Genomic DNA, 24,461 nt, shown 5'->3' on the forward strand with positions numbered 1-24,461 from the left:
GGTCACGCGCGCTTACGACTTCTAGTGTCTTGTTATTTAGATGTCTATGTATATAATGTATCACATCCTATATTGATCTAAGAGCTGGTGGAGGATCGACCTACACCTATCTGATAACCTGATGAGATGTATTTTTATCAAATATAATTCAAATCATGAACAAAATATATGCCTATCAAGAATAATAATAATTATTCTAGAAATGAATCTTAAATGGCGGCCAAAGCTTACATTGACATAATATGGTAGGGTCAGCAAAAAAGAAAATAAAAATAACGTAAATGTATAATTATTTTAATTTGTTTGTTGACAAACTGTTTTGTTATGGTATTTGTGTATTTATATGAATTTTTATATTTACGTATACAGAATGCAACAAATCTAACTAACTAAACTGAAACTGAACAACTTTTCCCAAAGAACATATTATGTCAAATTCCAATAAAATATTATTTAATATTTAAATAAATACATAATTGTAAAGCAAATACATAATTGTCATTGTAAATCTTATCTTATATATAAAAATGAACGGCTGAACCGATTTCGATAATTCTTTTTTTATTATATTCCTTGAAGTACGAGGATGGTTCTTATGTAGAGAAAACGTAAACATGTACCACGGGCGAAGCCGGGGCGGACCGCTAGTCTTATATATAAAAATGAATCGCAAAATGTGTTGGTAAGCGCATAACTCGAGAACGGCTGAACCGATTTCGATAATTCTTTTTTTATTATATTCCTTGAAGTACGAGGATGGTTCTTATGTAGAGAAAACGTAAACATGTACCACGGGCGAAGCCGGGGCGGACCGCTAGTTATATATAAAAATGAATCGCAAAATGTGTCGGTAAGCGCATAACTCGAGAACGGCTGAACCGATTTCGATAATTCTTTTTTTATTATATTCCTTGAAGTACGAGGATTGTTCTTATGTAGAGAAAACGTAAACATGTACCACGGGCGAAGCCGGGACGGACCGCTAGTTTATGATAAAAATAACCTGCACCTCGCAAGTTAAGGTACCGTGCGCTCCTAAACGCTGGAAGTCGGCCTACTTGTTCTTTAGATACTATGATATTTGATGATATTATTGTACGTCTTTGGTCCTTAGAGATAATCAGTGAATAATTCAGTCATTTATCATTCAGTGAATTAAAGATCAAAGTGATAGATCGTAAACGTAAAGTTGTGAGTCCTCAGTCAACGTCATAGACCAAAGCGTAGACAGAGAAACCAATAGACAAACTGATATCTTATGTCGCATTCACACAAGAAAAAGAGTAACTTATGCCGGTGTTGTGTAAAGAAATGAGAGAGAACGATAAAATTTTTTGTTTCACGCAGCGTGCCACTTTTTTCAAGAAATAAGAATAGCAACCTAGTTTGATAAACAAAGTTTGACAGCTAGCTATCGTCTTCCATAAAAATATAGTTTTACATGCTCTAAGTTACGTAATTCATGGTATGTTTGGTTTTGAATAATTTAGACTTACTGTTAATGCCTTATAAAATAATACCATGGTGCGGTGTAGCGTTAAAGGGTATAAAAGTGATAATGGAATGAAAATGCCTGGATTGTCTTTTCACTCGTAAGTATACAACTCTTTATCAGTTTATAGGTCTTCATCATATTTTAGCGTGTTAATATATTGTGTATCACGTGCTGATGACTTGAATACATTGTTTAAAAACCACAAAAATAACAATTATAAATTTTAACCTAAAAAATTTTGTGTTGCCAACTTTTCTACAAATTGTTACCACTATTATGGGAAATAATAATATATATTCTGCAGTGTGTATTTAATTAAATATCTGAAATATTCAATGGCTTGTTCCAGTTTTCCTGAACCGGATAATTTACGACAAATTTGGATTGTAGCTACAAGACGAACAGATTGGAAACCAAAACCGAAGGTTAGAAAGTATTACGGCAATCACCACCACCGCGACGCTGCCCCGCCGAAGACAATGGACACTCTTGGTTCCAACATTGAACGAAGTTACTAGTTAATTAAGTTAGAGATAATTTAAATGTAATTTTTTTATCGGGTCGGTCAATATAATTAACGTGTGTATCTGTTAATACTTACGAAAATAAACATTAATTTATTTATTTTTTTATTTTATTTTATAAAAAATAATAAACAATCGAGTTTTCATCTACATTATCATTACATACACATTTTCATATGGGATTATGAAAATGATATATACATCTTATATATAAAAATGAATCGCAAAATATGTTGGTAAGCGCATAACTCGAGAACGGCTGAACCGATTTCGATAATTCTTTTTTTATTATATTCCTTGAAGTACGAGGATGGTTCTTATGTAGAGAAAACGTAAATATTATGTACCACGGGCGAAGCCGGGGCGGACCGCTAGTATTATATATAATATATAGGTATGTGTATATACATAATATATATTACCCATCTAAAAGTAATATGTTTATTATATACTAGCAGCGTTCCGCGGTTTCACCCGCGTGGCTCCACTCCTGTTGGTCTAAGTGTTATGGTACAATATAGCCTACTATAGCCTTCCTCGATCAATGGGCTATCTAACACTGAAAGAATTTTTCAAATCGGAATCAAAGTAGGTAGTTCCTGCGAATATCTCTTCCCTCCTCACCTTCACCCCGTCCTGCACTACGCCTCGTCAGTATACCTTCTATTTTCTGTAAATTGACACTTAAAAATTCGTTATATCTTTTGAATGGAATATCGCGGACTTACTTGTAGATATTGATCCATTCTATAATACCGTAGAACATTTTTTTGTTCTATTTTCAATACATTCCGCAGCGCACGCGATGACAGAATTTTTATTAAGGATACATTATTGCATTTTTGGTAAGGATCTCAAATTTTTTTGCTTTCTAATGGTGAAAGAATTTTTGAAATCGGTCCAGTAGTTTATACGTGAAAACCATACATACATACATAATAACAAACCTTTCCTCTTTATAATATTAGTGTAGACATGTAAGTATGTACACAGTACACTACATAATGTGGATATCTCATTATTATCCACTTATGTTATGTGAATAATGATATTGAGAGATTTGTATCTTACAAATTGTGGGGTAAATTTTCCCTCACACGGTAACCCTAAATATTGTGACGTATTCTTTTTTATCTCTTTCTGCGACACGCATTGCCGGCGTCTATTGGATTCTGTGTCTACGGACCAAAGTATTACCAGTAAGATTAATAATATTAAACTCTTAGGGCGTATTCAGAAAGAAAGCTTGAAACTTATAAGCGCTTATCGGCGCTTGTCATGTTCATATATTTTCCTGCGCGGGTTACCAGCACTGGGAGTATTCAGAGAGAAAGCTTGAAACTTATAAGCGCTTATCGGCGCTTGTCATGTTCATATATTTTCCTGCGCGGGTTGACAGCACTGACAGGAAAATATATGAACATGACAAGCGCCGATAAGCGCTTATAAGTTTCAAGCTTTCTTTCTGAATACGCCCATAGACAGGAAAATATATGAACATGACAAGCGCCGATAAGCGCTTATAAGTTTCAAGCTTTCTTTCTGAATACGCCCTTAGAGTATATATTAATACAATAGTATAGAGCGCGTGTATTGCACAAATTGCTTAGTGCGCATCGTAGGCAGATGAGCTATAGATACTTTATCGATGTGTGTGTGACAAATAGAGATGGGTAGGTATCAATTGCGTGTTGAACTATCGATAAGTTATGTAAATAAATATGTATCATAAGTAAATTTTATGTTCAATAAGTTATTAAAGGAAAAATATATGAATAAAGTATAAATATGTAATTTTAAATTTGTTTACCAACTGAATTATGTTTGTTTATTCCATTTGAATATTTCTTCTATTAATTATAAGTACTTTAAAAAAATATGTTTAATTGGAATATTATCAGAAAAACGTGAGTACTTTTTAAATAATAAAGTTAATAAAATAAAAGGTCGGGTATTTGCTATTTCTTTAATAATAAATCAAACAATAATAATAATGTTTTAAAAATGTTAAATAAAAATAAGAAATAATTAATAATTTAAAATGATAATATAATAAATAATATTAATAATTTTTTTATTTCATTTTATCCATTCTACTATCAAAATCTTCAAAATCAATTTAGCGGTTCAGAAAATATATCGTAAAATTACCTACATACTTTACATTTACACTATAATACATTCGCATTCATAATATTAGAAAGTGTATCATACAAAACACACCACAAATTTATTTAAAAATTTATTTACATTTTTAAAAGAGTTTTAATTTTAAAGTTAAATAAATAATTTGTAAAAATATAGTTCTTCTAGTAAACTTTATATCGAGTACAGCGTTGATCAGGTCACATCACTACAATAAAATGGCGGCAGTGAGGCGCGCGAGCAAGCCTGCGCATGTCCGCCTCCCACCTCCCCCTCACCCCCGCGATGCTAGATTTATTTTCATAAAAATAAGTATAACAATCGACTTACTGATGAAATGTGATACTGGATTTCAATTTTGTGTATTTTCTAGTATCGTTTTTGCAAGATAGAACTGCACATTTCACCATGTTTATTCGTATATATTATATGAAAAAAATTCCGGAGCAACGCACTTCGGCAGCACTCAACCACGACTACGAGCGCTCGCGGCGGGAACTTCATGTTGTTCCCACCTGTGCCTACTGTTCCCACTTGGTTGTTCGCACTCTATAGATAGTATAATATATACTCTACTAGCGACCCGCCCCGGCTTCGCACGGATGCAATGCTGATACTAAATACACTACAGAAAAACTGTGAACGTTGTATATAAAAACATAGCGGCCCGCTCCGGATTCGCACGGGTATAAAATAGATAGCCGGGCGGCCGGCCGGTACCGCTGCAAACGCTACGTCCCGCAATTTTTAAATCTGTAATATCTTCGAAAATATTCACTTAAATCATACGGTGTAAAGGGCCATATAGATCTATATTAAATGAACAATGTATTCAAGGTATTTAATTAGTTAAGGATTAATGCTGTATTGGTTAAAATCGCATCGAAAATTAGCCATTATTTGTCGTAAAAAGTAAATGACAAAAAAAAGTTATTGTGGGTTATCCATAAGAGATAGACCTCATGAGAGATAGACATATACCATCGCGGACTTTTCTGTAGACCTTTTCAATGTGTATAATACTTAGTACATTATTTTGATAAAACTCGTAGGGTTCAGCCTGCGTTTGCAATGTAAGCGGAAAAAATGTAATTTTTTACGACATCACATTAGAAACCTCAAAAATAACAGTACTTCTCCACTATTTAATGGATGTTATTATACATATAAACCTTCCTCTTGAATCACTCTATCTATTAAAAAAAACCGCATCAAAATCCGTTGCGTAGTTTCAAAGATTTAAGCGTACAAAGGGACATAGGGACATAGGGACATAGGGACAGGGAAAGCGACTTTGTTGCACGCCTCTTATGCGAAGCGTTGAGGTGGGTACTACTGTCACTTCGCGCAAAACATCTGATTTTTCAAACTTAAAATGTCTTTATGTATCATACATTGCACTTGTAAGATAATACATACACACACATATTAAGACAAAACACTATTTTTAACATTCATGATATTTTTGATGTCATTTTTGTTATTTAAACTAGTTAAAAAACAGTTTAAAAAGGTTCTGTCTTAGGGTTCTGTCTTGAACGTCCGTGTGTCTGTATGTGCGGAGGATTTTCTTGTTAACACGATAGCGACCGAAATACTTTACTAATCGAGTCTTTTTTTTCTCTTACGCTTGAGTATGCTCAGGAATAGAACCCTTTCATTTTTCAGGGTCTGATTCGATGTGGTTTAATTGTTATTAAATAAACAAAAATAATAATTAATAAATAGTTATTTAAAAAAAATTATGAGGCGTGCACTTTTGGATTTTCCAAACTATTTTATACTATGTAGTGAAGATTAAACTACTTGTAAACTACGTAGCTATACAATTTACTCTATAGTCTATTCTATGTTGAGTTGTCACTTGTCAGTGTAAGTGTAAGCTGTCAAATTGACTTTTGATTTTTGAATTTTGCAAAATGCCAGTATTGTTCTTCTATCTATTGTTGTAGACTGTAGAGTTTATTTAATAATTAATTAATAATACCACCACATTTATTACAACAGAAAAATGTATCTGATTGTGACGATGTTCTCATTATAGCATATAACCTTCATATTGCCTATCGAATATTTTGTGATCAATTTTATTCCTATAATGTGAGCTTCTTTGTTTATTCTTAGCTGTTTAATTTTATTGCCAAGTTTGTGCAAATAATTTTCGTAATAAAAATAAATTTTTTGAGTGAAAGCATATGGATTTATTTGTTACTTATTTTTCATCTATTTTCTTCTTCCATATGCACCATTTATCTTCGGAAGAGAGTTTCCATTGATTTCATGTTATTCATTTTCATATATTATAATTCTAAAGCAACATTTCGGTGATTATGCAAAGTTGGTTTTTTTTAGAAGATTCCAAGAGGCGTAAGTTAAAAATACAAAGAAAAATGACGGATAAACAAATACCTCAAAAAACAGAAATTGCAACTCAAAATTGGGTGTTTTCTGTCGCTTTATCGGATTTATCATCAAAAGAGAAACTCTTCATTACTGGAAGTACACCCGAGCTTGGTGAATGGGACTACAGAAAAATTGTTCCTTTAGAACTGAATGAAAATGCCAATGTTTGGACCAAAACCATTGAAATACCAAATGATTGTGATGTATACTACAGATATGTTGTTTGTGCTGTAAATGAAGAATGTAGTGAGACAAGAATATGCCGATGGGAATGTTCAATAGAACCAAGAGTTATTAAAGAAAGTATGTTGCACCCTGTTATTGATCATTTTGGAGAATATGGTGGTAATGAAAGGTTAATAAGAGGCTGGCTTACATCTCAGTCTTTAGTTCAATTTAAATTTATTGATAACCCTTTAAAACTTAAGAGCCGTCTTGCTGGAAGGCTTATGCACATCAAAGTTACACCTGTTAAGTTAAGTTTCGGGACAGAGTCCCATATTGAAGAGTCTTCGCTAAGTACTGATACAATGGATATAGAAACACCAGCAGGAGTTTATGTAGAAGTTGCCACTTTGGATAATGATCCTAGTCTTTGCTCTTTACAACCCCAGGAACAATTTGGTAGAGAATATAGACCTAATGATACATTATTAGTTAATGTATTTGCTCCAAATCCTAAAAGTATTGCATTTCTTATTGACTTCTATTCATATAGTACTAGAGCCTCCAGTGAAGATCCTCCTTGTCACATTGGATACACTTATGTCCTCCCTAATATGTTTAAGCCTTCTGAAGGTTTGTTAGAATTGCCAGTCACATGCAATGTTAAGCATCGTCCCCTTGGAACAATTAATTTTGAATACCTCATAATTTGCCCTATGGAGGAAAATCTTTCAAACTTTAAAGTCACTTATGCTAAGCATTGGGATCCCACTTGGACAGGCTTAGAAGTTGGACACCGGGGCTTAGGAGCCAGTTTTAAAAGAAAAGAGTAAGTTTTATTCTATTTATTTTAAATGTAATATTTTATAAGTACAGTTAAAGAAAACAAAATGTGTTTAAAGTGTTTATTTTTGTATTATAGTGGCATAGTCCACTTCCTTGTGCCGTAATTGATAAACATTTTCAGGGGAAATTCAATTCGCGAAAATACAATAGCTTCCCTTAAAAAGGCAGCTGCCAGTGGGGCAGATATGCTGGAATTTGATGTGCAACTTAGTAAAGACATGATACCTGTCATATATCATGATTTCCATGTGTGTATTTCTATGAAAAGAAAACGAGAAGTTGATTTCTCTGAAATGCTAGAATTGCCTGTGAAAGACTTGACCTTGGAGCATCTGCAGAAACTAAAGGTATCCTGATTGAGTGAGCTGTTAGCGCAAACCTGTATAAATAGATCTCAAATTTATAACATGCTCTAGAAATTTACATCATTCTGTAAGAAAACCAAAAAAGTAATAGTTCACATTATGTGTAACAGACCAAGGTCTTTTCTTTTATTTGTTGTAATTTTTTTTTAATATTAATGAAAAACAGTATTTATACGAGAATTTTAGATTTTGCTCAAACTATTAAGAGTGGTATATGTATTTCATAAGTAACTTGTGTCTTAAAAATAATTATTTAAGCACTTATATGATAGCTCCTTGATAACAGGCAGTCAACCCAAATTAATATGCAAATAAAATACATTCGAAATGTAAAAAGTAAAAAAAAAATATAGCGCATATTGGTGATAAACTAAAATTGTTTAATTTTTTACAGGTGTATCACTTAGTAGAGGGTCGAAATCATGAAATTCTGTTCTATGATGAAGATTTAGAAGAGCATCAACCATTCCCTACTCTCAAGGATACACTTGAAGCCTTGGATGAACATGTAGGATTCAATATTGAACTTAAATGGACAATGGAGCTTAAAGATGGCACATTTGAATTGAATAATCCTTTTGACATGAATACTTATGTGGACAAGGTAAAGTTAACTTTATTAAAATAAATAATTAAAAAAATGTCTTAACAATTAAATTTAATTTTAAATGTAATATTATTAAGTTATAATAAAATAATAACAGGTGCTCGAAGTTGTCCTGAAGCATGGTGGAAGCCGTCGCATCGTATTTTCCTGTTTCAATCCCGATATTTGTACAATGGTGCGGTATAAACAGAACAAGTATCCCGTTATGTTCCTCACTGTCGTAAGTATTGTTTACATAAACATATTGTTTACTAAAATACGATGACACATTCTTTGACTCTACGTTGCCTGGTTATTGACCTTTACTCACGCTACTTTATCTGCATAATGTGATTAGACCAATTAGACTTTGTTTCTTTTTTTTTGGATGGCATTGAACTTTGATGGATGAATTTTTTTAATACACTACTAAAATCCTTAATTAATCCACAGCAATTAATTAATTAAAATAACATTGACCTGATAAGGTGCTGTTTATAACATATTCTTAGGTTGTTAGTATATATGTTATGGACCAGGTGATTAATGCGGGCATTATTTATAATGCACGAGCATTATGAATAATGTCTAGCTTTATTGGGCTAAGTGATTAATTACTATCTTAACTTCATTATTTATCACATTGCACGGTCATTATTAAAATGCTACATGACAATTGGGCAATTTGATAATAAAGCTTGAAAAGTTGTCGCAAAGCCAAAAAGTTGTGTACCTCAAAATGCCATCACAGTGGCAGTTGTTCTAATAAATAAACCTGTTACTTGCTACATATTGTATAATTATTGTTTTCAATTTTATGTTCTATTTTACTTCTTTACATTTCGTTTATTAAGAGTAATTGCTTATTATGCCAAATAATGAGTCTGATTGCTTAAACTTTAGTTTATTTTATGTTTCATAATAATAAGTCATTTCTATAAAACAAAGGTATGTTGCGAAATTTTTGTTTTTTGGATTGATTTACTTGGAAAATTTTATAGTACTTTTAAAGTTTCTTACTGAAGCTGGTGTAATGATGGAAGAAAAGAAGGTTAAAATAACACAAAATTTATATTGTATAAAATATGGTTTTCAAACCCAGGTTTACATTTAAACCATATAAATCTAATCATTAAAATCTCAGTTCAAAAGTATTTACAGTACTGATAATTCTTCAATATTATGACAATTCCAAAAAAATAAAAATAAAAACAATCAAAATCAGGTCACATTATCTTTTTTTCTGAAATTTTAGATACATCGGAACTTTCATTATGCTCTTCTTCATTTTCACTTTCCCTTCTGCCATCACCTGTGTAAATCGTTTCATCGATTAATTCAATTCACCCTTAGAGTATGTATTACTACATAAAGAATTGACATTTAAAAACAAAACCAAGAAGGGTATGTAATAGCAGCTCTATATAATTCCACACAGAGAGAACACGTGCAGTCACCAATATTTAAAGACGACTGACGGATTTTTGAATTTTTTGACTGACAGGCTACCGTCACCTAACACCCGATTTGTTTTTGATTGTGTATGACCGTGAATTGACTTCTATTTCTTTTAAACAAGGTGTAAAATGCAAGTGCATTGTTTAAGGCTCTTACGATTCAACGATTCGAGTGTTTTCGGAAATTAGCGAAGATTTGCATGCGCATTATTAATTTTGGAGTACTGTAATATGACTTTTTAAATGCAAAAACTAGTGGATTTTTAAGGTAGAAGTCCTTGGTAATTAATCCCAATAATGAGCCTGATTGTTTAAGTGGTTTAATATTTAGTTTATTTTAAGTTAAATGACAATAACAATAAAAAAATAGTAATTAAATATGTTTGTATTACTCTGCCCAAAAGGTGATGGGCAATATGTATAATGCCCGGTCAATTTGATTATTTGAATAATTATTATCAAATTGCACTCTCATATTGGGCATTTTTCATAATGACCGTGCATTATGTATACTGCCCAATTTATCACTTGGTCCATAACATATACATTGTTATTTTTTTACAGGGTGTGTCTGAAAAGTACCCCCCATACCGTGACCCCAGGTGTCTGTCCATCCCTGCGGCCGTTCAAAATGCAATCAGTTCCGATATTCTCGGCATCGTAGTGCACACTGAAGATCTGCTTCGAGATCCAACACAAGTAAGTTTTCGAGTCCTTTTAAAAAAAACTGAATAAACTATTTGTATAAAAACATAACATCTGCTCGTCTTTATTTCAATGTTTGATTTTTACTACTTGTTTATTTGTGGAGACTGTAATATTATGTGTGTTAAGGTTTTTCTCAGTTTTCAATTTAACTCTTAATAAGACACCTACATAAGTTGCAAAAAGACGTATGGTTGTAATGTGTATTTTTACTAGCATCAATATTCCTCGTGCAGCGCCAACTGAAAATAGCGCAAGGTCAATGCGCTATTCAATATACAGATTTTATTTTAAAGTACTTACATATTATACTGTAAAACCTTATGAGTTATGGTATAGCAATATCAGGAGTCAGTACTATCACTCGATATAAAATAATATCTTATTATTTTAATCTTAACGATTAAGTCCTTGAGCAATTTTTGCATAATAATTTTCAATTTTTCAACAACGAATTTATTTTAGTATTTTTTTTTTGTATTTGCTACGATACGATATATCGTATTCCGGACGGCTATAACTGAAATGATTAGAAATTAAAACAAAAAAAAGTTTGAGTACCTACATAACATAAGGTAACAATTTATGTTACTAAATTAAAATCCTACTTTATTGCTGAAAGTTAAATATTTGGTTAAAATTTTTAGCGAAATACCTTACTACACCCATACTAATCTTATTTTTAAATCTTATAATTTATAAATAAATATTATATTAGCTAGAGAATATTAATCTTGCCTGGTTTACCTTCGAGCAGATACAAAAACATTCGTTTGCCAGTCACGCGATGATTACAAAACACGTGATCATTACGTCAAAAGTTCAGTCGCAGTTCAACAAATAATAATTGCTTGTTAGAAAATCAATTGTTTAATGTCTTGGGTACATAGTTGATCACATAATACGTAAGGATTACATGATCATGTCATACTAATCTATGTAGTCATGATGGACTAATATCGACAGTCACGTTTATAGAATTTAGATATTGGGTGTATATTTAAGGTGCTAATATTGCGTTTATCGGTCTCTAATAATAAGTTATTAGAGCGTTATCATTTCATTAGATGGGAAAAAACACACTAAATTTCAACAAACAATGTTCGATAGATGTAGATAACAAGATATCGCTTGACGCTTCTATAATAATAATCACTCCTTGCCGATTTCGGCTACGGCGACTGCTAATTATTATTGTCAACACGGCGGGTCAGCCCTTTCATGCGCACGTAAATGGCTGATGTAGCCAATTTTGGCTAAAAATGTACGGTCACATTTGGGGCACGTCAAAACACCACCGCAATAATTATAATTGATTGCCGCAGGTGGTCGGGCTTTGAGCTCATCGCGTTTGGCGTCTAGCTCTCTGCAACATATCTCCTCAAAAGCGTTGATGTTTTGCTTAAGAAGGTGTCTCCATTTAGATCGATCATTAGCCAATGCCTCCCATCTGGAGGAATCGATCCCACATTTTTTCATGTTCCGCTTTAGAACATCCTTGTATCGAAGGAGTTGTCCACCATGTTTTCGCTTACCTTCTCGTAGCTCACAGTAGAATATGCGCTTGGCTACTCTTTCGTCAGGCATCCGGAAAACATGGCCACACCATCGCAGCTGCCGTTGCATCAGGAATGCTTCTATGCCAAAGGTGTTAGTGCGACGAAGTATTTCCGTATTTCTGATCCTATCCGTCCACTTGATGCCTAATATATCCCGCAGGCATTGCAAGTGAAAGCGATCAAGCATGCGAATTTGTTTTCGAAAGAGACACCAAGTCTCCGATGCGTATAATAGGTTGGGTAGGACTATAGCCCTGTAGACCGAGACCTTTGTTGCCATTTTTAGGTCGTGAGAGCAAAAAACCTTTCGTCTTAGTTTGCCAAAAGCAGCCGATGCGTGCGAATAAAACTAGAACCATAATCAAATAAGTAGGTACTTTGGCAGACTTAAAGTTAATATAAAGAAGTAATATATACAGAAGAATGTTAATATGTTTTTTTAATAATGCGTAAAAATTGCTAACCGCATAGAGAAGTAGGTAACGTAGGTTACTATTTGTAAGTGGAAATATGGCCAATTATATAGGTAACACTGAATGATATACATACATATAACCCATCCTAGGTATAGTACATACCTGATGTAATTAATAGATAAATGTAATTGCATCAGGTTTTCAGAATGAGCCCTTTTTATTTAATTCAAATTGCCCGAATTACGCGTATGTACTTAAATAAGAATATTATAATAAGCTAGCCGTATCCGTAAAAACAGACATTCCAATTTTAGTTTTTTGTATAGACTATAGTTAACTAGATTATAGATAATATTATCGTTTCAATTCGGTTGGTCCTTAAGTATTTTAAACGAGATAAATAATATTTATTTAGGTAAAGCTGGCGACTGATGCTGGCCTGGTTATCTTCTGTTGGGGCGATGACAATAATGACAAGAACACCATTAAGAAACTTAAAGAGATGGGACTACACGCTGTCATCTATGATAAACTCGATCAGTACACAACGAAGGAAGTTAAGGTATATGAAATATAAAATTTCATTCTAAAGCTTCTGCTATCCTTTATCGTAGTTTAGCCTATGCGATCACTCGATCGTTTATAGTACATGAAAAAAGCCTATAGTCATGAGCACAGACACTTTCGTTAGTAAGCTTTATCAAAGATTAACATGTAGTTTGTCCTCACAGCAATTTTCGCATGAACCGCATTAATAATTCAATTGATTTATCGAAACAGAATGAGTATTTCATTAGTGCTGATTTATAATGTGGCATCACAGGAAAGCATATTCTTGATGGAGGCGCGGGAATCGCAACGAGAGATAATGCAGCTGGCTGCATTGGACGCGCTCCCCGCTTCCGAGAGCTCGAGCTCGGTACAGAGTCCGTGCGAGTCGGGAGTGCGGCCGTATCTCAATCTGGCCGCGCGCCACAAACTGGCCGAGCGCTCCACCGTCACGTCTCTGGAATCCCTCGCGTCCTCCATCGACATCCGCGACGATCTCACCGACCGCACCCTTAAGCGGAACCACGATATCATAATGAACATACACAAAGAGTCCCAAGTAAAGGAACAGCGCAACTCTTTCTTGGGACTCTTTCCGGCGGGCGATTCCAAGGGCTCGCCGAAAAAATTACGTAAAGATACGTGAATTTATCATACGCAAGCACTGTTTTGTAATTGTCGCCACCTAAATTTTAAAAACACATTTCGATGCTCAATTTTTTTGTCGAATTTCGCAACATTTTTCATGTTATTATTTTTGTATGTATAGTAATCATTTCTTAATTTTATCAATAACACTTGCTATCTCATGATAAAGCTGGTGATTTTAGTACATTTTACATAATGCTGCCAAAACATGTGACCACCTTATATCCAGATTTAATAATCTAATTTAATCGTAAGCTGGTTTGTAAAATTATAAAATAGAGTATAGGTTAATAAACGAATTTATAACAATTTTAATTTAGTTAGATAAATTGTAACGATGTTTAACTGTGATATCCAAATATTATTATTATTTCCCTAATTTTCATGTTATCACATTAAATTTTATGTTTGTAATTACGTTACTACAATAAAAATTTTACCAACGACATAGTAGTTTTTGTTCACTTTTTATTGAAATTTAACATGTCTGTGCGAAAGGATGCAGCGGATCAGTCTCGACTTCAATAAGGTACTTTGCATCATATTATTAGAAACGGAAGTTCTCAGTGAATATTAAGGCTTACAATGGGCTTACATTTTGCAGTCAGGGTCTTTATTGAAAAACGACTTTCCGAAGCGAATGTTAAAATAAAGATGATAAAAATGTTTACATTTTCTTAATACTAAGTTAAAATTTCATGTTTGGGATCGAAATTTCGTATTTCAATAAGGATCCATTTAAGATTGACTAAGCATTTTAAATATTTAAATCTATTTTTAAAAGAGTTTCGTCACTTCATTTTATTATAGATAATATTATAATGGTATAGGTAATTGCTGTTCACAATTGTATTGCTTCTGAAACGAAACGAACTACCTTTATCTTCTTTCCATCTACATTCGACCAAACGAGAGCTACCCATAAAATCTAAGCGCGCGTGACATTGTCGCCGCTCAGGTGGTTACCATGCCACATGACTATAACCATTCTTATTATCACGTTTAACACAAAGGAGAATGGGCATTTTACTATGGAAGTTGGGCCTGAACCCTTGAGTTGGACCAATACACATGAGATATTGTTTTTATAATAGATCATAACACATACATAACGGGAAAAATATATATAAAAAAATAATCAACCGGGTTTTTGTACAGTCACATCAAGTTTTATTTCTTTGTGTATAATATTTTTTGCAATAAATAACTGTTATAAGACAATGACAATATCTTTATGTTACTCCAATTCACTTTCACTTACAAATACGTACTAATCTTAAGCCTTCTAATAACCGAAATACACTAATATTATGTTTTGTAACAGGTACCTATACCGTGTTTATTATAATTTAACGTAGTTAGACGTTTTTTGTGGTTAAACTCAGTCACTCCAGTGACATTTAGATTTATACTTACTTCACTCGAATTAAAAACACCGTTATTGTGCGCAAAATAATAGCCAAATAAATAAAACTTTTTGCCTTGACTGTACAAGAACCCGGTTGATTTATTTTTTTATTTTATTTTTTTCGTATGGTATGTGTAATGATCTATCACAAAAACAATATTTCGTGTGTATTGGTCTTAGCCCAAGTTTCAGGCCCAATTTGCCCATTCTCCAAACAACCTTATTTCTATGAGTTTATGTTCAAAGTTATATCTATTGAAAATTGACAACCTCTGTTGTAGAAAAGCCGAATTTTTGCGTATTGGAGCAAAAATAAACAAAACGTCTCATATGCTTAGGGATGTTATTCTAAAATAAACCGTAAATTCGTGCGTTAGGATACATATTAAAAAGCTTAATTTAATATTTAAGTTAGTTTTCACTAAAATCAAGCTGTCCAATAAAAGGCATAGTTTACTTGTGAGTTGTGTGTACTGTTTAGCTTCTATGTGTCTTGTTGAAATAAATTATGATGAACGATGAACTTTTATTTTATAAGTTCACTACTGGGACCTGACGTGCTTGCCTCAGCCCACATTATACAAAAGGCGGCACATAACTGTAGCGCTGAGTGAAATCCAAAGTGGATTACTGTGCATGGTAATAATTGTCGTACTACAAATACAATTATTATTATTTAGTTACCTTTATTTCGACTTCTACGAAGGTTCGGGCTAGTATCTAATCTTTAGGCCCTTCCAGACTCACGCCGAGAACACCCGAGAACACCCGAGAAGCGTGAATGTGAACAGTTCCTCGCCTTCTCGTTCTCGTTCTCGCCTGTTCTCCGTTCGTTGTCGGTTTTTTCGCCCGCTTCAAAGGGTTTCTCGGGCGTGAACCGAGAACAGTACTACATTCTCGTTTTATCTCAGTTGTAACCAAGGCGCCGTCAGAGAGTGACGTACACGTATTGTTAATTTTGTCTTTAAATATCTTACGCGTCAACCATGTGGACCAACGAATTATCCTTATCTATAATATATAATTATCCTAATCCTTTTTTAGTTTGTTTTATTTTTGGCTAAAACATAATGAAAGTATGCAATGGCACATAAAGTCAATCCTGCTGCCGTCTCCGTAGCGTCGTCCATATCGGTTGGGAGCGAGATGACTAATGAGAACATTTGAGAATGTGAATACTTTCTTGTTCTCGGCGAAAAGTCTTGGCGAGACTTCTCGCCGAGACTTCTCGCGTGAGTCTGGAGGTGCTATTTAATGCATGTTCGGGCCAGCGCTAATGAAATTTGCCACTAAAAGTGTACCTACGGAAGTACCTTATATATGTCTTAATTTCTTAGGTTACTTAATTTGACTAAGTACGTCAATTCAGTCAGTCTTTTCAATCAGATGAATATCGTACAATAAACTAGCAAACCGGGCGAACTCCGTTTCGCCACCAGAGACACCTTTTCTTTGCTATAAACCTCACGGAGCTCGAGACCTTTCCAAGGAATGCAAAACCGTGGAAATCGGTTCGTGCATTCTGAAGTTATAGCGTCAGGAAGGAAAACCCGACTTATTTTTATATACATAGTAGAAAATATAATTAATTTAAGACTGTGAGTTGCGGAAATAAGTATGTACTTACTTCCAACGTATTTTAATGAATCCACAATAAAGAAATATACGAAAACGTTTTTGTTTCATTTAATCATTTATATATAAGCATATATAAGCGCAACCATCTTTTCGAGATTGCATTATTCAATTTTAACGGTTTTTTTTTTAATAGGAACAAGTATTTTACGCAATATGTTTCATGGGATACAATCGAACGTTATTCAGTATTAGCTGGTACTTTTGAATTGAGCTTGTTAGAAATCATTTCAATGTTAGCTTTGAACTGACAATTAGGTGATCAAACATCTTTGTCTTGCCTAACCGTGACTTTTCCTTGTTAACTTGATCTACGCCACTCTACGCTTAGCCCTGGGTCGGCGCAAACGGGCTACCGACCCCAGCCCCAGTAGCCAGCGACAGTCATTCACAGATTTTTTCATATATTTTGTCGCGGACATTTAGAGTGGTCGTCATCACACATGTGCGGTGCGTCTATAACAAACATACTACATAATATAAAAATGCGTTCAGTAGCTGTCGCCGGCCATCAATGACTGCGGTAGTGCGGTCGGTGTCCTGTTTGCGCCGACGTTTACGTGATAACCACTGTAGATACCAAAGAGGCGGTTAATGAGAAAAAATTGAATTAGGATCTGCAAGTTTTGGTTCATACTTTAATGTGCGGATGAAACCGCAGTGCATACCGCACACACATAAGTATTTAAAATTTATAAATTAGAAGCTATAAAGGGGTTAATAAAATAACTTTTCTAAATATTTTTTTTAATAGCACATAGTTTAAGTACTTACATTGTAAAAAATTATACATTATTATTAAATAATATATATAATAAGGGACGGAATGTATTTTTACATCACACTTTGTTGCACTAATAATGTATATTTACTACAGGAGCAATTAGGTATATTATATAATTTAATTAGTTATATAATTATATGTAAATACAATTTTGTATAAAATAAATAACTTATATAAGTATTTACCTACCCTTCATAAATAAGTTCAACACAAGTATAATAATACAATATTGCGTTCAGACAACTTTGGTGACAAAAACGAAATAAGTAAATAAAAGTGTTGAAAATAAATCCATCAAATGCATAATGCCAAAATGTAGGTATGTAATAAATAATAATGTAATTTGTTTATTGAAAATAATAGAGATTACTGAGAAATATAATAAAAATTTAAACTTGCAATGTTATAAATTTTCATTATATTTCTCAGTAATCAAAACAAAACAAAATTAGACATTTGAATTCATGAATAGTTGAATTAAAAAATTAAATTAAATTAATTATAGTTCAATTGAATTGTGAAATATAATTCTAGCACAATCAAGTTTTAGTAGTTGATTTTCAATTTCTATACAAATTATTCTTGTTTAAAAATTTAAAATAATGTTCAAGCACCTAAAATAACAAAACTATCATATAATTTCCTGATAAACGAAACTTTACGGATCTTTGAAGAATCAAAAAGAAAATATACTTTACAGGTTTTAAAAATAGTGGAATGGTAGATAGTGAGTTAGTAAATCTTTCTAAAAAAAGGATTACATATTAAGATTACTTCATTAAATTGGACGGATCATTTAAGTATTTGTGCTCTTAATTACAACCAATAATTGTAGTTGCATATTAGAATCCTATTCAATAATAATTACTTTTATGGCTATATGTTAATCACATATACTTTCAAATAACTATACAACACTGAAAATATATATAAATGTGCGCATAATCATTATAAATACTTACAAGTAGTTATTAAAAAACAATATAATGTTGTACATCGGAGCAATGTAACACTTTGATTAAGTAGTTATACAATTATTGCATCTTATTATTAATTGACTCAGTGATATGCAATTAATATAGTAATATCTTATTATTTTGTTTCCTATATTATATATATAAGTTATTGTATACTTTATGCGTTAATATATTATTACTATGTATATCCATTAATATACACCTAAAAAATATACGAATCTAATATAAAAAAGTAAATAGATCATAACTAATATATTGTTTTTAAAATAAATTATACAGGATTTAAATATTTATCCACACCATATAAAAGGGTTAACATACATGATTATGCAATTTAAGTACATAGTTCTATGGCCACTTATTGATTTATAACTATGTATTTTACAAAAAAAAAAAAGTTTTGTTTACTTTAAAATATAAACATTAAATGGTCCCTGGACGGTATGATATAAGATAACCATTAGTATAAGTTATTGTATAGGTTCCTACTTAATAATTTCAATATAGTAAAAAATTACACCAACATTTATACAAAAATATACCTGGATATCCATGTGCAAGTAATTTAGCAATTTTTGTTACTTATAGATGTACAAGTGCTAACTATCATTTACAAAGCGAAAATATTTCAGTTTGTACCAGGACGGATTAAGGATTCAAATAAAAAGTGTCTATCATCTTAATACACTTGAATACTTTGATTAGGTAAAGAGAAGAACTTGGCTAATCCAGCGGGAGGTTTTGTTTTAAGGTGCTCTTCTATAAATTGACACGGACAGATGTACTTTTCGCCATGCCGACCGGGAACAATACTGCTCAGGTTCAATCTGTTTTTCACCGCGTACGCTCCCCAGCGTGCGACGTACCGCAAATACAGAAGAGCGCCTCTGTCCTGTAAAGATATTTAAAATTATTTATATTGCAAAATATTGGCAGGTACAAAGTACGGAAATTATATGAATCGTGACTTGCCAAACGAACAATACGGTACAATCAATCCAGCCCGCGCCGCCTGAGCCAATCGTTGCATGTGGAACAACAGGCGCGCGTGTCTTTGGGCTCTTTGTTGCGTAGAATCTCTTCTACGTATTGGCACGGGCAGAGCGCATGCGCCAAGTGACGCGGCGCCGCGGGGTTGCCGCCCTCTTCGTCGAGCGTCCAGTCGAGCCGGCGACGCAAGAAGTCTTTGCCCCAACGTTGGAGGTAACGAAGGAACACTTGCTCGGCCATATCCTGCACATTTTATTTTCCTCACTTACCCATATACTACACACACCGACTAGCTATGTATACGTTAGTGGCATGCGTGCGTGTTAGCTCGATGACATGCTATGGTGCATAACAATGAGACATGCATTTGAATTAGGTGCTTGCTACCTACAATCTACATATCTATATATTTTATTTAACAAATAAGCTTTTATTGTAATGTAAAGTTATCTTAAATGTTTTAGGCGCATAAAAACATGCTTATAATAATATGTCTTAAATTTTACAAAGAAGTATATAATGGTGAATAAATGGTGAACATATGGCAGATTCCTCTATTTCCTCAATAGGCTGAAACCTCAAGCCTAGTTTATTGTAAATTTGCAACTACAACAACTAAATTGCATATCAACTTAAACAGCCATTGCATCTATTATTTGACAACAGGCATAAGATTGGAATGGCGAATGGATTGTATATTCAATGTCAAATAAATATAGAGAAACCCAGAATCAATGTCAAACTACATTTCAGTAGGAATTACAAAATATCATCATGCAAGCAATTACACAGCATTAATCTCAATAGATTAGTTAAATTATTATTTGAGAAATAAAATATTAAAACAAATGAAATAATTTACAATATTCCGCATTTCAATGTGAAACCCATTTACATTAGGTATATGTTTATGTACTTATATCTGTACTGTATATATTTTTTTACCATGAAGAATGTGAAAGAAGTAGGAAAAAAAATGCTTTGTTAAGTTATTTGATTAAGGTGCAGATTGCAAGAATTTTATGTTATTTTTTTTTATTTCATTCAGGTCATAAAAATAGCTTGATTGTTTTACGTAACACTTGTAAGAAATGTTACACTATGTCGCGCTAGTAACAATAAAAAAATTATCTCCTTAAGATGTATGCATTACAAACACCTTGTAAATGCGTATAACATATATTATGTGCTAATGGAAAATAACCTTTGGAACATTTATTATGAAATTTGTTGGCAATTGAATTAATTTGTATCATGTATGGTAATATATTATAAGAATAAAAATATAAAGTTGTTTTGTTACATTACAAGGCATTCATAAGTAAAATAAAAGCTTCAAATTCCTGCATCCCTATGGGATATCCCATTTAGAAATTTGTTATCTATATGGAATGTGGTAATGGTGTAACCCAACAGGTTTTTATACCTTTCTAGTATACCAAATCTATTTTCAATTTCTATACTTTTTAAATTTGGAATAGTTATAGAAATAATTTATATTACTACCTGACAACAGTTACTTATTCATGTATTTAATTAATTGTTTAGAAGATCATGATATATACAAAAGATCAAAGTACTAATAAATTCCCACAGAGATTTTAATTTGTGGTAATATGGAATCCTTCACCATAAAGTTAATAAAAATAACCAATATTATCACATAAGTCTTAGCCATAATTATTTAATAATTTATATTAGGAATTCCATACCCAAAATATTGCACAGTTTACAAGACATTTTTTGTTTTCAATACCATTATGCTGTCAGTATTAGTAAAAGTTAATAGAATAGAAAAAAATGCAGTAAATCTAATAAAAAGTACAGTTTACCTGTTTCCTAGATAATCTGGTTGTTTGACTTCCTCGTATCACAATGTCATTTGCTTGTACATCTAACTTCTGCTCCCAGCCTTTCATGATTGTTTTTCCTTCTTCACTCTCAATAAATTGTTGTAAATGTGTAATACAAGGTGTTGAATCAAAATACATATAACATAGATGGACTTTGTGACATGAGATTTTGCCTCTATCATCTAGAGCCAGTAACAACTTGTGCTTGACCAACAACTTATTCACACTCGCCAAACATTGTTCCAATCCCTTTGATAGTCTTAACTTGATCCACATGCATAGGAAAATTGCTAATGCATTCAATATCAGCCACAAAACACCAAGTGAAAACAATGTTAATCCTGTTAATCCTGAGAATAAAAGTGTGAGCAGGACCATAAAGGCTACAGTGATCCAACAAACAAGAACTCTCTTGTAGCAAATGTTATACAATGTAAACCGTGCATCATTCACAAGCAACTCCATCGCATGAACATATTCTTCAACTGTGAGCTGAAAAGATCAACAATATATAAAAAAAAAACAGTTTTAAGTAATTGTGAAAATAGCAGGTTTATGGAATATGGATATATTATACTAAATAATTCAACCAAGAAACAATAATTTGATTTTCATAAGGAAGGATTGCACTTATGAGCAATAATTGAGAAGTATGAACTATGCATAGTAGAAGTAATAGATTTAATGTTACTTACTGTTAAACCTTGAGCCATTAATTCTTCAGGCACAAGTTCTGGCTTAAATTGAGCTGCAGTTATCCAAGGTAACTTAGTGTTGACTGGTAACAATGTAACAATGATGTCTCCATTAGCTAAAATTGAATAATATTGGAAAATTAGAAACTATTATTTTAATACTGCCTTCATGTCTTACAGTAAAACTGAACTTACTAAACCCCTGGCGTATATTATTAAAATCAACATTCTTCAAAGCAGCACTTGATATTGGTTCTAAATGTTTGTCATTACGCTCTAAGTTAACATGAACAGTTTCAGTTTTTAAAACTGCAGGCAATTCTGTATTCAAAGATGATGCAGCTTCAGAGAGTCTTTCTGAACCAATTGTTGTATTTGGAGAAGGTACTTCAACTTGTGATGTATCATCATCGAATTTTACCCATTCTTTCTTCCTTTCTTGGGTTATATTTCCATTTACTTCTGTCGTTTCCATTTCTAATCACTACAATAGTTCGATGTTAAATGTTTTTGGTCCACTATAATAACTTGCATAAATTACACTTTAAAGAATTAAAAAGTATGAATAGTACTTGTGTAATAAATTTTGAAATGTTTTGAGTTTTTTAAATAGTTAAACTTCAAAGTTTATAGAAAAATTTTATACGTCAATCTATATAATCGTCATCGCCATAGTTCTCCTTGACGGTTAGAGCTGTCATTGACATTTGACATTCACAAACTCAGCTGTGTCACGAGTAAACAATCAAAGATTATAGCTCTGAGATATAAACTAAAAATCGTCACGAAAGAAGTCACAAACCCCGTTTTCCAATTACAGCACTAGAGCGCATTATGCGGCATAATGCTTAACGTTGAATGTTCCAACTACAGCAACGCTTCGCACAATCGAGCACTAGAAAAAGTAATGTGCGTGAATTGATGCGTGCAATCGATTTATCGTTAGTAATTATTAGGGTGCACTCACACACATCAGTCACCGTCACGGCACGTCACCGGACAGGATTAAAAAAAAATATGTACCAATAGTTCTAGTATGACTCTGTTCCCACACGACAGTCGCCGGCACGAAATCTATCAGTGACGTCCCCGGTCAGGCACGTCAAATAATCTTTCCATACATGTATCATACTTTTATCCCCACTCACCCGGTGCCGTCACGTCTCAGTTCAGTCAGCGTCGTGCTACCGTCAATTGCTACATGTTCTCTAGCGTGACACACGTCTAATCACTCACTAACCTGATGTATGTGTTCAATGATTCAGTCAAACCGGCGACGTGACTGACGGACAACATGACGGTGACTGGTGTTTGTGGATACGTACACAAACCGTCACCGATCAGTCATCGGTGACTTGACGGTGACTGATGTGTGTGAGTGCACCCTTAATTGTTGGAAAAAAATTTAAAGCTTTCGTTTCATTGTAGTTTTTTCGAAATAATCAAAGTTAATTCAAATTGTGTTAAAAAAATAAATTTAAGTATGGATGAAGGTACAAACATTGAAAAAAATGTTAATGAAAAAATCACAATCCAAATTACTTAAAATAACCGTAAATATTTTTCAACAAATTATTATGTATACCACTTTATTTACACATTATTGAGGTTATTGCTAACTCTATGAATATTTTTTTTTTCAACACTGAACTTAGCGCAACCTGGTTTCACGTTCCAATCAGCCACAGCAGCAGCAGCATCAGCATAATTCGGCATTGTGCGGCACTGAGTCGCATTATGCTCTGTAATTGGAAAACGGGGTTAATTAAAGGCGTTGGCAGACGTATAGTTTAAATTTCAGGACAATAAAATTTACACACACGGCACGATCTGATGATACAGGTCATTTCAACAATTGAAAATTATCATATTTTGTACATGCTGTTCACTGTTCAATCATTGTTTTACATGGCATGGTAATTTGGCATATTATAGTATTATATTCTGTGACTTGTTTGACCTTTGTTTGAAATGTCGCAGGCAAATTGTATAATCTCGCCGTTTCCAAAATTCTACAAAAAGACGGTCGCGAGCCAACGGAAGTGGGGCTCCTAATCCTATTTCTATGTACCTAGTTTTAAAAACACGAACCTAACCTAACCCACCCCCTTATCCAAACGAAAAATTTCTGATTACTTACGCATTCTCGACATATTACAAAATGCCGAGCTTTTGTAAGCGGCGAAATACGGCGAAATAATACAATTTGCCTGCGATATATTATATATATATACTAGCGGTCCGCCCCGGCTTCGC

At 33.1% G+C, this 24,461-nt stretch overlaps 2 protein-coding genes and 2 long non-coding RNA genes across 7 annotated transcripts; 2 read left to right on the plus strand and 2 right to left on the minus strand.

Annotated features, from left to right (window-relative positions):
- Window positions 1-1,311: 1,311 nt before the first annotated feature.
- LOC149490603 (uncharacterized) lies at window positions 1,312-2,025 on the plus strand. The gene is made up of 2 exons (XR_016317685.1): window positions 1,312-1,592; window positions 1,845-2,025. It is a non-coding gene; the product is annotated as an uncharacterized LOC149490603 (long non-coding RNA).
- A 4,019-nt stretch (window positions 2,026-6,044) lies between these two features.
- Window positions 6,045-14,309, plus strand: LOC149490604 (glycerophosphocholine phosphodiesterase GPCPD1-like). 3 transcript variants are annotated; one of them, XM_089706538.1, is made up of 8 exons: window positions 6,045-6,264; window positions 6,517-7,561; window positions 7,700-7,925; window positions 8,338-8,547; window positions 8,648-8,770; window positions 10,551-10,685; window positions 13,082-13,228; window positions 13,490-14,309. In XM_089706538.1, exons 2-8 carry the CDS (start codon window positions 6,555-6,557, stop codon window positions 13,859-13,861), a joined length of 2,220 nt encoding a protein of 739 aa, XP_089562664.1. In that variant the 5' UTR covers window positions 6,045-6,264; window positions 6,517-6,554; the 3' UTR covers window positions 13,862-14,309. The 3 variants fall into 3 exon arrangements, with proteins under 3 accessions (XP_089562664.1, XP_089562674.1, XP_089562657.1); XM_089706548.1 differs by having other exon boundaries at window positions 6,520-7,561; XM_089706531.1 differs by lacking the exon at window positions 6,045-6,264 and having other exon boundaries at window positions 6,301-7,561.
- Window positions 14,310-14,957: 648 nt separating this feature from the next.
- On the minus strand, window positions 14,958-15,478 carry LOC149490605 (uncharacterized). Its single transcript, XR_016317015.1, has 2 exons — window positions 15,165-15,478; window positions 14,958-15,070 (listed from the first exon to the last, which is right to left on the minus strand). It is a non-coding gene; the product is annotated as an uncharacterized LOC149490605 (long non-coding RNA).
- A 2,701-nt stretch (window positions 15,479-18,179) lies between these two features.
- On the minus strand, window positions 18,180-22,923 carry LOC149490606 (uncharacterized). Of its 2 annotated transcripts, XM_089706635.1 has the most exons (5): window positions 22,401-22,918; window positions 22,206-22,321; window positions 21,490-22,002; window positions 19,640-19,900; window positions 19,420-19,559 (listed from the first exon to the last, which is right to left on the minus strand). In XM_089706635.1, the coding sequence occupies exons 1-4, from the start codon at window positions 22,678-22,680 to the stop codon at window positions 19,661-19,663; spliced, it is 1,149 nt and encodes a 382-aa protein (XP_089562761.1). In that variant the 5' UTR covers window positions 22,681-22,918; the 3' UTR covers window positions 19,420-19,559; window positions 19,640-19,660. The 2 variants fall into 2 exon arrangements, with proteins under 2 accessions (XP_089562770.1, XP_089562761.1); XM_089706644.1 differs by lacking the exon at window positions 19,640-19,900 and having other exon boundaries at window positions 18,180-19,559; window positions 22,401-22,923.
- Window positions 22,924-24,461: the final 1,538 nt, after the last annotated feature.

Source organism: Colias philodice, chromosome 2 (genome assembly GCF_061535455.1).
Source record: "Colias philodice isolate Cphi_HAF_F1 chromosome 2, ilColPhil1 Martin Lab GWU primary, whole genome shotgun sequence".
Classification (NCBI taxonomy): domain Eukaryota; kingdom Metazoa; phylum Arthropoda; class Insecta; order Lepidoptera; family Pieridae; genus Colias; species Colias philodice.

Excerpts from the sequence above, each read along its gene's own strand:
- LOC149490606 (XM_089706635.1), bottom strand. The coding sequence starts at position 22,680 with ATGGAAACGACAGAAGTAAATGGAAATATAACCCAAGAAAGGAAGAAA. Across the intron at positions 22,322-22,400 it reads TAATATACGCCAGGGGTTTA|CTAATGGAGACATCATTGTT; the intron begins GTAAGTTCAGTT and ends ATTCAATTTTAG. Across the intron at positions 22,003-22,205 it reads TAATGGCTCAAGGTTTAACA|CTCACAGTTGAAGAATATGT; the intron begins GTAAGTAACATT and ends TGATCTTTTCAG.
- LOC149490604 (XM_089706531.1), top strand. The coding sequence starts at position 6,495 with ATGCAAAGTTGGTTTTTTTTAGAAGATTCCAAGAGGCGTAAGTTAAAA. Across the intron at positions 7,562-7,699 it reads GCCAGTTTTAAAAGAAAAGA|GGGAAATTCAATTCGCGAAA; the intron begins GTAAGTTTTATT and ends AAACATTTTCAG. Across the intron at positions 7,926-8,337 it reads AGCATCTGCAGAAACTAAAG|GTGTATCACTTAGTAGAGGG; the intron begins GTATCCTGATTG and ends AATTTTTTACAG.